Raw genomic sequence first — 15,387 nt, forward strand, 5'->3', positions numbered from 1 at the left:
CCTGACTCCCTCCCTTACTGCAGTGCTCTGAGACAAGCTCCCTCCCAGTCTGCCTCCTACTGCTTCACTAATGGGGACCAGCCCGCCGGGGGCAGGCCCTTAGCCTGCTCCTGCATTTGAATAAACACTGTTTCTGTAAGGTGGGTGGTCTGCTTTGGTCTCTTCCTCAGTCAGTACCTGCAGGAGCTCACAGTCTCTCTGCCCTCGGGCACATAGGGAACCCAAGCTAGAACAGGCCTGTGAAGTGCACTTTACACCTACGTGCTGTACAAATACACATGCAGCTGTAACAGATGAGTATTACCTCCGCTGAGGTAAATGCTGGGCTCTGGCATTCTCCATGTTCTTTCACTCTATTCATTTAGTTCAGAAGCCCTGAGGGCTGGGGAGATGGCTTGGTGGGGAGGAGCATTGACCATGCAAGCAGGAGACTTAACACCCATGTGAAAGGGCTCAGCTCCCAGCACCCACAGAGTAGCTCTCACCTGTCTGTCTGTAACTCCAGTTCCAGGGCTTCTGACACTCACACACAGTCATAACACAGGCCACACACACACACACACACACACACACACACACACACACACACTGTGACTATGGTTGGTCTGAAACTACACAGGTCCACCTACCATGAAATCAGAGATCCAGCTGCCTGCCTCTATTACAGTCCAGATTGGAAAGCGGCACCAGATTTTAATGCCTTCTTGTTTTGTTTATTTGAGATAAGATCTCCAAATGTGACCCTTGCTGGTCTCAAACTTGCTATGGAGCCTTGGCTGGCTTTGGATGCATGATCTTTCTCCCGAGAACTGGAAGTGCATTGGTGCACCATCGTGTAAGAGAAACTATGAGTGTCTGTTTTCCTACAGGCAGTTGACGTTTGGGAAGCAGGTGTGTGAAGCTCTCAATCAGCACGGTACTTTAGAGTACGAAAGCCCCGGGTTCCACCTCTGCACCCACACAGGCATACAAAACAAAACCAAGAAACCAAACCAGAGAGAGAGAGAGACAGACAGACAGACAGAGACAGAGATAGAGAGACAGAGAGATTGATCATGGCAAAATGAGAAAGCCCTGACCTAGTTGCTTCAGTAAATGGAAGAACACAGGAAGATGAGACAGGAAAATACACTAAAAGAACAAACACTCTGTCATTCCTGCAATAACTGCTTGTATCAGCCACCTGGAGCTACGCCCGTGAAAGTCAGCACTCAGCAGTGGGTGTGGGGGCGTCACCTCCATGCTCCCTCAGTGCCTCAGGCCTGAAGCCTTTTAGGTTTTGGACTGTGGCAAGAAGTTCGCCTTGTCTCACAAACAAGTCTGTTTCATGCAGTGAGAGCAGGAGCATGAGAAGGGACTGGGGACAGCAAGCAGAGAGGCTCACGGGGCCGCCATCCACCCACGCTGAGAGCCACCTGCTCCTCTGTAATAGACACTCCCCATCCTGCCAAGATCATGGATCACTCTGGAGTAGGGTTGGGGGCTCAGAAGGATCCTTCACCAGCTAAGTGGTCAAGCCTAAGCTAGGTGGGGTCCTGGCAGCTCGAGGGGGTACACGGCAGTAGTGGTCGATTGGGGTGGTAGAGAGTCTGGTGAAGCAGGGTACAGACTGCAGGGAGATCTTCAGGATCTGAAGGCCAAGAAGAGATGGTAAGAGGCTGTCAGGCCTCCCTCCGGGTGCAGGCCCACTGGCTTTGGTGACACTCACCCACGCCCAGCTCCTGCAGGAGGCTGTGGTACTCCGGCTCCGCCTCCAGCAGTTTCAGCAGGTTAGTGGATTCCATTCTCTCCAGCTGCACCTCCCAGTACACGTAGATCTTCTGATTGAAAGTGACGTACACCAAGCAGGGGCTGTTGCGGCCGTTTCTGCAGGCGTACTGGCCTGGGACACGGGGCAAGAAAAGAAAGGTCAAGGCTTAGTCCTGGTGACAGGAGGCAGGCAAGAACAAGACATCAGTCTTCTATCTTAGTGATGCTCTGGGATAAGAGAGACAGCTGTGCGAGCGCACGGGTAGGTAACAAGTGACCAGAGAGGAAGGCTTTCCTTGGCCTGTCCCTATCTTCTAAGGCACACATCAACCTTTTCAAGTAACTGGGTGTTTTCCAGCTCCTTCCATTTATTGTGGGGTCCGGGAGTCCAGCCCACAGCTTGGTACAGGCCAGTTCTACCACCAAGCTATACCCTCAGCCCACTGTCATTCTAGTGGCCAGATACATTCCTGTCCCTCAAATAGCCACTGCTGCTTTTCAAAGTCCACAGCCGAGGACTGCAGGGAATGCCCTGGAAGCGTCTTCCTCAGCCTGCCATGCTCAGGTGGAAATGTCTTCCCAGTCATCCTGTTCTTCCTGCATTTAAACATGGAGGCCTCACTGTGCCTTACTTCTCATCCCAACCTACCATGCTAGCGCTGGAGGGAAGGCTCAGCACACCGGCTGCTCTTTCAGAAGACTGGAGTTCAGTGCCTAACATCGACATGGTAGCTAGCCATTGTCTGTAACTCTAGACTAGGGGATACGAGGCCCTCTTCTGGTCTCTGTGGGTACTGTACAGACACGGCGCATAGACATACATCCAGGCAAACACTCATACACATGAGAATGATTAAAAACTTCTTCCTAAATTAAAAAAACAAACTGTCAAGATGGTAGCGTAGTACCCATGCATCACCCACTAGTGAAAGCTAAGGAGCCCATTCATGTATGAAGACATCTATCAAGGGCTACACTAAACAGAAATGAGTCAGTCACTTTCCCGCACATTTACTAAGCAGGAGTAGCTGGGCTTAGAGGTCACTGTCCCACCTGCACAGAAGGCGCGGATATTTTCATCCACTTGGAAGCGCACAACAGTGCGGTTGTGATCGATAATATATGTCTGCCCATCCCAGGCACACGCGACCACCTCCTCGAGTCCATTGCCCTGCAAAAGAGCAAAGACAGGATGCCAGAAGGGTCAGGAGCCATTTTAATAAGAGACTAGTCAGATGTAGTGTCAGGCACCTGTGTTCTCAGTGCTGCAGAGGTCAGAGGCAGAAGCCAGCTTGTGCTACACAGCACAGAGCAAGATCCTGTGTCAGAAAAGAAACAAGAAAAAAGAGCTGATGGTGGGGTGGGAGCAGTAAGACATAAAGGACCAGGAACTTGACTCTGGGTGGCAAACTATAAATTAGGGTATTTCTCCATGTGCCAAGGGCACAGCAGGGCAACCAGTGACTTATTTTGCCTGCTATTCAAAGCAATACTAGGATTTCGACATTATCCTCAGCTTTATCTGGGAAATTTCTAAGAGGGATCAAGATACTTGTCAAGATCACAAGTAGGGGAGCAGAGGCAAAACCCAAGTACAGGTCTGTTCTGTCCAAAGCTACCCAGCTCGCACCATGGTAGTGTGATCAGTGTAGGCCCACGCGGCAAGTGAGAGGCTACGGTGATATCGAACAGACTCGTGGACAGGGGGGAACAGCACAGAACACTCAGCCACAGTCATGACGAATAAGTGCCTGGTTTTTGTTGGGGCTACTATTTGGGCTGAAAGGCCTGGAAATGATTTCCATCTCATAGAGAAGTATTAGATTGTGTGCTATGAGAGCACACTTGAGTGGAATCAGACTCATTTCAGGTCTAAGAAAAAGGCTCAGTGTGGACTTCCGGGATGTGAGAATAGTTAATTTAAATGTCTACTCCTGGGGTCGGCTGGAATGACGGCTCAGCGATTGAGAACACTTCCAGGGCATCTGAGTTTGATTCCCAGCACCCACAGAGTGGCTAACGACTATCTGTAAATCCACTTCTAGGGGGTCTGAGGCTCTCTTCTGGCCTCCATGTGGCACACAGACATATCTGCAGGCAAACCATCCATATACACGAACAACATAGTTAAACAAATGAATCTCAAAAAAACGGAAAAAGTCCACTCACCGTGACATCCAGCTTCTCTAGGGCAAAAAGCTGGTGATCCACCTGCACAGACCACAGCAACTTATCTGCTTCTTGCATCAACTTCAGCGTCCCTAGAGGAAGAGAGGTGGTGGGGGCTGGGGTGTGCGTGTGCGTGTGTGAGTCTGTGCACGAGTATGTGACTGTATGTGTGTGTGTGAGAGCATGTGTGAATGTGCACAAGTATGTGAGTGTGCACAAATATGTGACTGTATGTGTGTGAATTTATGTGAGTGTGTGTGCACAAGTATGTATGTATGATTGTGTGTGTGTGTGCACGAGTGAGTGTATGTGTGTGAATTTATGTGTGTGTGTGCACAAGACTATGAATGTATCTGTGAGAGTGTGTGTGTGAGTGTACAGGAGTATGTGAGTGTATGTGTTCATGAGTGTGTGTGTGTGTGTGTGTGTGTGTGTGTGTGTGTGTGTGCGCGCGCGCGCTGGACCTTTGAGCAGACCCCTCAGGCAGAGCCCCACTTCCCCCAGCCTAGGACTACTCACCATCTAGAGTGCACAGGGCAAAGAGGCCTGCGTTACCACTTTCAGGGTTATGACCTGTGTGGGGAACAGAGGCAGGAATGAGGGCAGGCCCTGGGGCTCTGTTCTCCCGGAGCTGCTTGTTCTGGCAGCCCCTTCCCTCCCTTGCCTTGTTTGATGTTGCCGATTAGGTGAGTAGAGACGTTCTTGTCGTGGATCCGGCCAGACGTCTGGTGCAGCACCACATCTCGGGCAGCTGGGCTCTCCCTGGGTGTGAGAGAGAGACTAGGCCAACAGAAAGCCAAGGGAGCTGAGTTCTCTCGGCTCTTTATATCTACCATTTTGGCAGGAGCGTGATTCCAGAAGCCCACCCCTGACTCTTTCAGACCCATGCAGCGAACAGAAGGGGAGTGGTGGGACTGCCACCAGGGTCCTGAGGCCTGACTGAGTGCTGGGGTCGCTGCAGGCCTGGTTCAAGGTGCTCACATGCTCACAGGTCAAAGCCCAGGACTCCTGCCCCTGAACAGCCTTTCTAATGGGGCAAAGTGCGTGGGCTGGGACTTAGATGGGGGAGCCCTGGCACCTGCAGACCTGTCTCACACCACACTGCCTCGCCCTTACGCTGATGCGCCAGCCACCCATCCCCTTACCTACTGTCTCCCGTGGCCTCCTCTGAGGCAGGAGGGGAGCCGGCGTCCTTGTCCCAGGTGCACAGCAGAACTGCGTAAGCACAGCCTGGCTGCGACACAACCAGCTCAGGCACACCCAGAGGCCCCGGGGTCACAGACAGACTGTCCACCTGCACCAGAGAACAGCGTCTTAATGGGGATGGAGCAGGAAGAAAGGGAGGGAGACTGCCACCAGGAACAGGGGACACGGGCAGGGCTTTGGAGAATTCCCTCCAGCTTTGATGGGGACAGGCGTTCTAAGGTTCCTGAGTGTTTGTCTGGCACCGTCCCCTCCTCAGCCAATCTGCTTTCTGCTGGGTGCCCACTGGCTCTGACCTGGTTCACACCACACACCACACACCTCACACACTGAATTCTCAGTCCACCATTCCTTGTTCTCCGTACCTATTACTAGAACCCCACTGGGACCTCGTCAAAAATGACCCGCATTTCTCTCTCGGCAAGGACATCTTCCTTTCTTCCCAGGTGGCCCCGCTTTCCTTAAGCCTTTTCTGTTCACTGTTCTCACCTGACCCTCCAGCGTCCATTTCTTGAGGGATACCAACTGCCCTGCCAGGTGTTCAGGCCCCTCAGCCAGCTCTTCCCAGCGGAAAGCCCGCACCACACGGTCTGTGTATCCTACCACCAGCTCGTAACACCCATCTCCATCTGTAGGCACAGAGACACAATGGATTTGGAGCCAGACCTCAAATGGTCAGCTCTGGCCTTCAGAGACTTTTCCACAGCCAACACTCCTGGCACTTTCAATTGAGTGCAGCTTCATGCCAGGCTTCTGAGCCGCTGCCCACCCTGCCTGGCCTTGCGCTCATGTGGTTTCTCACTGAACTGCAGCGCCCTGTATCCACGCCACGGCCCCCTGACCGATTCCGCACACCTCCTCCCTACACAGCCTCTGACCCACCGGCATCCCCACCACTCACTCTCCTGCCACTTTCAGCCCTCTGCCAAATGCTACCTTCCAGCAAGAATGTCCGTGACAGCTCCATCTAAGATGGCCACTTCTCAGGCCTGGCTCAGAAGTTAAGAGTACTGCTACTCTTCCAGACGACCCCAGTCAGGTTCCCACCACCCATGTCAAGGGGCTCACAACTTCCTGAATCTCCAGCTACAGGGGACCTGACCCTCACTTATGTCCACACACCACACATAACCACACATAATTAAATACAAATAAATCTTTAAAACTGCTGTCTCTGCCGTGACACATTTAGCCCTGTGACTTATTTTGTCCATAGCACTCACTCCCCTCTAATATCGTATTGATTTTTGGCAGTGTTCTAATCCTGAGCCAAATCCCCAGCCTCATTATTTAATTTTCTTATAAAATATCGTCTGTCTCTTCTTCGTATGATTTTAGATGGTATGAATTTTTTTTTATTTTATTTTTTTTACTTTTTTTTTTTTTTGCTTGCTTCATTCATTTTTGTAATTCTAGAACCTAGAATAGTTCCTAGCTTGGAACAGGCGCTCAGGAGCTATGCATCACACATACACCAAGTGAAGAGAAAGTAGAACAGAATTCAAAGAGAGAAAGTAAACACACAGCACATGTACGCGAAGGAGCCAACGCTCCCGGCACAGTCCCCGGGGTCTGCCCGAGAGCCGGCTGGCCCCTGCTCCTCCGCTGCTCATGCCCACCGATGTCGCTGATCAGCAGGACCTTTGTGTTGGCCGGGATGTGCTGCTTGAAGACGGGTCGCTGCTCCTCTCCCAGTGTCTCGTGGTGCCCGGAAGCATCCAGAGCCTTGGTGCATGTTAGGTCAAACAAGTGCAGCCAACCTTCTGCGCTGACTGCCACCACCAGGTTCTGGGAGAGACAGGCACATGAGAGACTTGTGGGTAGGGGAGAGCTTATCAGAGTAGACAGCAAGGACCAGGGCTGACCTTCCCCGGGAGTCACAACGGAGGCGAGGCCTCAGCTCTACCCTCGCCCGGGTCCTTACCTTCCCTTTATTACAGACATCTCCGACCCCAACGCAAGTCAACTGCAAGAGAGAAAGGGAACCTGAGGGAGTTACCAAGAGAGACCGGTCATCTCTAAACCCAAAGCATTCATGAAGGCTTGTGCCATGTGACCTACATAAACAGTCTTTATTAATACACACTGAGCTGCACAGTTTGGGTTGTCTATACAGCAATACGGAGACTCAAGGAGGCAAAACCTCAGATTTAGGAAAAAATAAAATAAAAATTAAAAAAATTTTTTTTCTGATGCATGGTATTCCTCCAGCAGTCAGGAAGCTGAGGCAGAAGGACTGCTGAGAATTTCAGCCCAACTAGGGTTATACGGCAAGAACCTGTCTTACAAGATCCCCCCCTCAAAAAAAACCCCACCAAACAGGAAAATAGCCTGATCATCATATGTCTAGATTATTCCAATTATTACTTTTTTTTTTTTACTATATTGTCACATACTGTATAAGAACATTTTAGTTAGTAGCACATCACATATATGGTGGTGGATCTAGAAGGTATCAATGAAGAGGTTGAGGCAGGAGGACTGAGATTTTGAAGCCAGCCTGAGCTATGGAGCAAGACTCTGCCTTCCAAAACTAAGTAACACAGCAGCTGTCTTAGTCTATATAAAAGCCGTGGTCACCTGATGATCAAAGAACCCAGCAATGCATTTCTCAGGATATGTCCTTGCTGTTAACCAATGCAGGGCTGTACTGCATACCATCAGACACCCCAGGCAGCCTCCAAACAGTAGCAAGCTTATTCTATAACATAAAGACAATGTAGTTATTTATTATTTTCCCCTGTCAAATTGAAACAAGCTAGTTATATGGGAAGAGAAAGCTCAACTGAGAACATGCCTCCCTCAGATTGCTTGTAGGCAACGTCTAGATTAATGACTGATGCTGGAGGGCGTGGCCCTGGGCAGGTGGTTCTGGGTAGTATAAGAAAGCAGGTCAGTGGGGAGTGGCTCAGTGGTTAAGCCATCTTAACCTGACTGCTCTTCTGAAGTTCAAATCCCAGCAACCACATGGTGGCTCTCAACCATCTATAATGAGATCTGGCTGCCTCTTCTGGTGTGTCTGAAGACAGCTACAGTGCGCTTACATATAATAAATAAGTAAATCTTGAAAAATTAAAATAAAAAAGGCAGGTCAGTGCCTCCATGTTCTCTGCATGAACTCCTGCTTCCAGGTTCCCACCTTGTTTCAGACTTGGCCACAGACTACAAACTGTGAGCTGTAATATAACCCTTCCTTCCTGAGTTGTTTTTGGTCACATGGCCTTTATCTCTGCAGCAGAAAGCAAACTCCCACAAACTAGTCTTGGGAGAGTTAAAAGGGGAGCAGAGCAGGTGAGAGCAATTCCTGGAGTGGAGCCCCCCAAGACCCAGTGAGACAAACTTTGAAGCAGCGATGTTGCCTGGGCATTCACCGCGGGGCTCCTCCTAGGCATCCCAGCGCCTCCCCAGACCCCGGGATGAGGACTGACCATTCCCTGGCACGAGCAGGTGAGCCACGGCCGGCCGTCGTCATTCTTATACACAGACAGTTTTCCGCTGGTGTCTCCCACTACTAGCTCATTTAACTGCGGGTCGGGGGGGGGGGGGGGTAGAGAGAAAGAGAGAGAGAGAGAGAGATGTGAGGAAGGGAACTCAGCTGAGCCATCTCTGGAAAAACCATAACAGTTACATTTGAATATGAGTAACTTGATTAAAAAGCCTTTGATGGGCTGCAGGTGCAGCTCAGTTGGTAATGTGCGTTGCCTAACTTGCACGAGGCCCTGGGCTCTATCTCTATCCCCACAGGAGCTGGGCATGGCTGCTGGGGTAGGTGATGGTGGTATACCCTTTAGTCCGCCCCACTCCAGAGGACAAGGCAGAGCAAGTTTCAGGGAAAAACACAAACAAAAAACAAAACCTATCTTTGGTGACTGGTGGTTGCCTGTGGGCCGGGGTGGCTCAGTAGCTGAGCACTTGTCTGGCTCGGGAGAAGACGCAAAGGGAACCAACCACAAACAGATCTTTTGGAAGCAACACAGCCATAGTTTTCCAGAACTTACTTGTGTGTGTGTGTGTTCGTTCTACACAAGAGCAGTGATTTAGGTAAGCCAGCTGTCTGCACAGCTCTGCCCACATGCCTAGCCCTGGCTATTCTCACTTGGTCATTACAAATGGGATATGTTTTAAAAAACAGCCCCATAATGAACGTCTGAAGAAAATACCTCAGATGTCATATTTTGTCAGAGGTTAAAAGTACAAAGCCAGGGCCCCATCTCTTCCTACAAGACCCCTCCGTTTTAATGATTTTCATGTGTACAGGAACAGAGGAATGGCCCTGCCTGAGGGACAAGGCCTGAAGGTATTGGTATCAGCATCGCTGTGGGGTGGGAGGGCCCCTTCAGGGAGTTTCTCCCCACCCCCACCCCCCACTGATCCAAACACCTATCCATCTGGGGAGCTCACATAACTGGGAGGCTCCAAACCCTGTTACACTTTCCTGGTCTTCTCTGGAAAAGAAGACAATGTTTTCCATAAAGAGAGAAAACTAAAGTTAGATTCTTAAGAGATCAACAATAAGGGAGACTGATGTGGTGACATGGGCCTGTGAGACCTAGCTTCTCGAGACCTGCCCAAAACAGAAGAAATTGGAGAGAAACAGGGACAGACATAATGAGTCGACTTCTTTTGGGGGGGGGGGGGATTTGGTTTTTTCGAGACAGGGTTTCTCTGTATAGCCCTGGCTGTCCTGGAACTCACTCTGTAGACCAGGCTGGCCTCGAACTCAGAAATCTGCCTGCCTCTGCCTCCCAAGAGCTGGGATTACAGGCATGCGCCACCACCGCCCGGCTATGAGTCGACTTTTAAAGATTTATTTATAACAGTTATGGGAGTTTTGTGCAAGACTATTAGGTTATACAAACAAACAAACAAAGAAACAAGAAGGCAGTTTCAGGTCACAGAAGCAGCCACTGAGCTTATTTACAAGGTCCCACAGCTGAGGTCTCAATTACAGCCACCTGAAAGGACTTCTGCAGACACCGTGGAGAGAGGGAGGCCACACGGGGGGGAAGGGTTTAGAGGGCAACTGGCTCAATTTTAACACAGATCTTTTTGTCCCATTCCCCAGCCCTTTTCTTTCTTTCTCTCTCAATCTCTCCCCCTCCCCTCTGTGTAGCCCTGGCTGTCCTGGAACTTGCTCTGTAGACCAGGCTGGCCTCAAACTCAGTTCCACCTGCCTCTGCCTCCCAAGTGCTGGGATTAAAGATATGTGCCACCATGCTGGACTTCTCTCTCCCTACCCTCCTCTCTCTCTCTCTCTCTCTCTCTCTCTCTCTCTCTCAAAAATGATTATTTATTTTTATTTCGTGTATATGAGTGTTTTGCCTGCATGCGTGTCTATGCAACATGTGCATGCCCTCACAGGTCAGAAGAGGCTGCCAGAATCCTGGAACTGGAGTTAGAGACAGTTGTGAGGCGCTAGGTGCTAGGAATCAAACAGGGTGGGGGCAGGGGAAAGGGGGGTCTCTAGAAAAGGGCCAGTGCTCTAAGGCACCAAGTGATCTCTCCAATCTTGATTACATTGTTCCTAAAAAAAAAAATTAAGGCAGAAACTTATGGGTCATAATCTCTGTAGGGCTGTAAATCTTCCTTCTTTTCTGGATTAGTCTGAAAGGTGCAACTTTTCCTTCCACTTCTGTCTTCTCTAAGCACGCTCTCTCCAACACCTTGGGCTTGGGAACAGAATTTCAGGATCCCTTATGCTTTTTTTTTTTTTTTTTTTTTTTTTGGTTTTGTCGAGACAGGGTTTCTCTGTATAGCCCTGGCTGTCCTGGAACTCACTCTGTAGACCAGGCTGGCCTCGAACTCAGAAATCCACCTGCCTCTGCCTCTCAGAGTGCTGGGATTACAGGCGTGCACCACCACTGCCTGGCGACCTATGCTTTTCTTTATTCTTTAAGATGTCCCTCATCACCACATGTGAGCCATGTGTCGATCTTATTTCTGATAAGATGACGTGGCCTCTTCCGTCTCGCTCCCGTTCTTTACCTCAGGCCGCCACTGAGTTTGACAGCTTGCCTGCCAGGAAGTTTTTAAGTTTGAATAAGACTGTCCTTGTGCTTCCAAAACAAATATTTTTAAAATTACAGTTTCCTTATTTTACGTGTCTGCATGCACACACATATATATGCCACGTAGTGTGTGTGTGTCCTGTGGGTCCTTGAGAGCACACTCAGACCCCCAGGCTTGGTGGTAAGTCCCTCTATCTGCTGTCTCTGCTCGTTTTTTTCATGTAAAAAATGCTGGAAGGAGCCTACAATCATGTGCATGCCTGCAGTGCCAGCACCCTGAGGTGGGGGAAGGAGGGAGGACTGCAAATCCCAGCTCTGGCTGGGGTAAGTACATTGTGAGACTTTATCAAAGAAAGAAAAATTAGAAAGGCAAGAAAATGCTCAGCCAATTCTCCAGGCAGCCATCTTGTTGAGAAGGATTTCTCAGTGCTGTGGAGCCGCAGACACAGGAAAAGACTCATAAAACAGCATGGGAAGCGCACTGAGCAAGCAGATGTGACTCTGCTAAGCAGTCTGAGGCAGCAGTGGGAGCGGACATTTCCAAGGCAGATGTCTGCTTTCTAGCACTTGAATGCTTCTCATCAGACCTGCTGCTCTGACAGAGCTTGGCTCTGGCCTCACCCCGTGACACAGGTGAAGACCCTCAGAGGGAAGGCGCACCATGTTTAAGGAGTGCCTTTCTGTGACCTGCTCCAGCCTCCAGAAGACTTGCGGGACTGCATCCAGCCAGGGTTCTGTGGGCGGTCCAAAAGCAGTTTCATTCCTGGCTTCAGCAGGAAGTAAATCCGCTTCAAAGAACTTTAGGCTAAGGGTTTATCAAGTTGAAATCAGTCTTTGTCCCCATTCCCAAAGCTCCAATTGTCTAGGGACTACTAATCATGCTTTCTTGGTAGGTTTGAGACAGTGTTTCACTCTGTAGCCTTGGGTGGCCTGGAATCTGCTGTGTAGGGCAGGCTGCACTCCTGCCTCTGCCTCCTTAGGGCTGGGATTACTGATGTATACCGCCACGCTTAGCAACAATCCCACAACACCCCCTCCTTGAGAATGGCTGTGGGGAAAGAATGCAAGGCCAGACGAGTGCCCTTCCACTGGGCTGCCCTCTCAGACTGTAACTGCGCTCATATGGACCATGCGGTAGAGCTGATCACTTGTTAACTCGTCAATTTTCTCAACTTCTTCCACCTTGCCCTCCCCCTGCCCCTGCAATACAAAGCTCTTCAGATAGCTATGAAACAGTCACATTTGCTTTGTCTTGTTTTTTTTTGTTTGTTTGTTTGTTTGGTTTTTGTTTGGTTTTTTCGGGGACAGCGTTTCTCTGTGTAGCCCTGGCTGTCCTGGAACTCACTCTGTAGACCAGGCTGGCCTGGAATTCAGAAATCCGCCTGCCTCTGCCTCCCAAGTGCTGGGATTGTGGCTGCTTTGTCTTTTAAATAGCAGTGGACCGATATCTCCACCACGCAACAGTTTGCTTTTCACACTTGTCTTTAATAACAATTTTAAACTAAAAACCTGAGCTTGATCCCTAGATAGAATCCATGTGATGGATGAGAGAACCAATTCCTACAAATTGTCCTTTGACCTCTGCACCTGCCCTGTGACTAACACACACACACACACACACACACACACACACACATGTGTGCTTGCCCTGTCACTCACACATGCTCTCGCAGAGTACTCAGGTTTGGTTCCCATGACAGCTCACAACCATTTGTGGGAACTTCAGAGTTCCCAACTTAGGCGAGCAAAATAAGGACGGCATAAATGACAGTTGACCTCTCTATCTGTGGGGCACTGATCATAGGAACTCTGAATACTCAAATCAAGTTCCTTGCATCAAACCATACAGTAGCATTTGCACAAAACCTCATGTACATTTAAATTCCTTTTTCTTTCTTTCTTTTTTTTTTTCTCTTTTGGTTTTCCAAGACATGGTTTCTGGGTAGCTCTGGCTGTCCTGGAACTTGCTCTGTAGGTGAGGCTAAACTAGAACTCAGATATCCTCCTGCCTTTGCTTTCCGAATGCTGAACTAAAGGTGTGCACCATCATATACAGCTTAATTCTTATGTTTTTATTTATTTTTGTGGTACTGAGAATTCAATCCAAGGCTTTATTCATGGTCAGAAACATGCCCAGGCTGCTACCATATACTTTAAATCGTCTCCAGGGCTAAATACAGACCCATACTGCATATACTCTGGTCAATGGCGAGCTCCATATATCAGGATAAATACATTCTGGTTTGTGTAAGCACACACTATAATATTAGGACTACAAAGTAACCCAACAATGAATTCCTCAAAGTATCCGCTCCGTTGGGTTATGCAGGACTGTAGTTGCTGTGCTGTACTGTTTCGGTAATGCTATCAAAAAATGAAATCTGGCTGGGCAGTGGTGGCACACACCTTTAATCCTAGCACTTGGGAGGCAGAGGCAGGATGATTTCTGAGTTCAAGGCCAGCCTGATCTACAGAGTGAGTTCCAGGACAGCCAGAGCTACACAGAGAAACCCTGTCTCAACAAAACAAAACAAAACAAAACAAAAAAGTGAAATCTGAAATACCAGGTACAGTCCCCCCCCCCCTTTTTTAAAGTATTTCCTACTATATATAGGTCTGGTGGGTTTGGGAGGGCTGCTGATACTGTAACAGAGTTCCAGAACTTTAACTGTGAGCCTGGCATCACTCTGGCATCACTCCACCTGCTTAATGTGCACTTATTTATTTACATGATGAGAAAAGGAAAGAAAAAAAGTGGGTAGAAATTGCTTTTGTATTTCAACGACAAGCTAGCATTACAAAGTCACCAGACACTTGAGTCAGTTCTGGGTAGGCACAGCAAAAGCCCAACATGGTCGACACTGATTGTGGGGTATCTGCGGTAGGTTGGAGGCAGCAGAGATATCTATCGGCTGATTCCAGTGCAGGAGCAGTGCAACAGTGTGGCAACATCAGCCAAGGGTGTGGGCAAGGACGGTAGCATGGGGAATGGGAGAGGGGCAAAGCCATAGGTAGACGGAGATTATTAAATGCAATTAACAGGTTAAAAAAAATTTGGGCTTTGAAAGGTAAAGATGTTTGCAAGGGAATTGCGACTACGAAAGGAAATTACGCAGGAAACAGGCTTCTACCATCCCCTACCCCGACAAGTCTCTGAACTGTGCAAGAGAACCAACAACCTATCCTCTTAAAATTAATAATAATAAAAATAAAATATGGCTGGAGAGATGACTCAGCGGTTAGGACACTAGCTGCTCTTCCAGAGGAATAGGATTCAATTCCAGCACCCACGTGGCAGCTCACAAGTGTCTCTAACTCCATTTCTAGGGGATCCAGCGTTCCTCTTCTGGCCTCTATGGGCACTGCTCGCACACGGTACGTAGACATACATGCAAGCAAAACACTCTACACATAAAATTTAAAGCTAAAACAAAAGGATAACTTTACTAGAGGCTTCGAGGCAATTAAACTGCCTGCAGTGATGATCTGGGACCGTCACTGTCAATCAAAATTTTCCCTTCCGCACGCCATGTTGACTCTAGTGCGCAAGCGCACAACACGCCACTTTCCCACATCTCGCCCCGCCCAAATGCAGTCGTTTGCAGTGCGCATGCACTCACCGCGTCGTTATCCGCGTCTCCGAGGCAGATGGCGTGCGGGAAGAGACTCCCGCTGAAGTCTAGCGCCACGCGCTGCACATAACTAACCGACCTCATGGCAACCCGGAGGGCTGAGGTGCCGGGCCACCGCACCAAAATGACCCCCGAGCCCTCGCGACCGCCGTGCGCGCGTGTCAGGCCACCGAACCGGAAGTTTACGTCACCGCCTAAGCCTTGAGTTCCGGCTTTCTTCGCCTAACCTTAGGGGAGGAGGAGGGCCTTCCGTGCCAGGAGCTGACCTGACCCCTGGGGCTTGACCCTTTTCTCTGAGGGGGATTCAAACCATCCCTCGAGTCATAGTAATAGCTGTCATGATTAACAACTTTGTTTTCCAACAGTTTTTATGAAATTACCTAATGGAGTTGTCAACACAATGTAGTTTATTACAACCCACGTTTAAAAAACAAACAAACAAACAAACTTGAAAAAGAGCTCGGCATTTAAGAGCACTGGCTGCTCTTGTAGAGGACCCTGGGTAGATTCCTAGCCCCAGCATGGTGCTTGCACTCGACATCCTCTTGTGGCTTCCTGGGCACCTAGGTGATACTGTCAGATACACATACAGCAGAAAAGCCACCACAAAGATTGTAAAAATATGA

At 49.3% G+C, this 15,387-nt stretch overlaps 1 protein-coding gene across 3 annotated transcripts; it reads right to left on the reverse strand.

Moving 5' to 3' along the window:
* Positions 1–691: 691 nt before the first annotated feature.
* Positions 692–14,942, reverse strand: Itfg2 (integrin alpha FG-GAP repeat containing 2). Of its 3 annotated transcripts, none has more exons than XM_052174958.1 (12): positions 14,750–14,942; positions 8,550–8,645; positions 7,046–7,087; positions 6,741–6,909; positions 5,611–5,750; positions 5,064–5,212; positions 4,583–4,680; positions 4,438–4,491; positions 3,919–4,010; positions 2,803–2,920; positions 1,709–1,882; positions 692–1,630 (listed from the first exon to the last, which is right to left on the reverse strand). In XM_052174958.1, the coding sequence occupies exons 1-12, from the start codon at positions 14,843–14,845 to the stop codon at positions 1,524–1,526; spliced, it is 1,335 nt and encodes a 444-aa protein (XP_052030918.1). In that variant the 5' UTR covers positions 14,846–14,942; the 3' UTR covers positions 692–1,523. The 3 variants fall into 3 exon arrangements, with proteins under 3 accessions (XP_052030918.1, XP_052030920.1, XP_052030919.1); XM_052174960.1 differs by lacking the exon at positions 14,750–14,942 and adding an exon at positions 7,702–7,822 and having other exon boundaries at positions 8,550–8,639; XM_052174959.1 differs by lacking the exon at positions 8,550–8,645.
* Positions 14,943–15,387: the final 445 nt, after the last annotated feature.

The sequence above is a fragment of the Apodemus sylvaticus genome, chromosome 2, assembly GCF_947179515.1.
Source record: "Apodemus sylvaticus chromosome 2, mApoSyl1.1, whole genome shotgun sequence".
Classification (NCBI taxonomy): Eukaryota; Metazoa; Chordata; class Mammalia; order Rodentia; family Muridae; genus Apodemus; species Apodemus sylvaticus.

Excerpts from the sequence above, each read along its gene's own strand:
- Itfg2 (XM_052174958.1), bottom strand. The coding sequence starts at position 14,845 with ATGAGGTCGGTTAGTTATGTGCAGCGCGTGGCGCTAGACTTCAGCGGG. Across the intron at positions 5,213-5,610 it reads AATGGACGCTGGAGGGTCAG|GTGGACAGTCTGTCTGTGAC; the intron begins GTGAGAACAGTG and ends TCTCTGGTGCAG. Across the intron at positions 2,921-3,918 it reads TAGAGAAGCTGGATGTCACG|GGCAATGGACTCGAGGAGGT; the intron begins GTGAGTGGACTT and ends GCTCTTTTGCAG.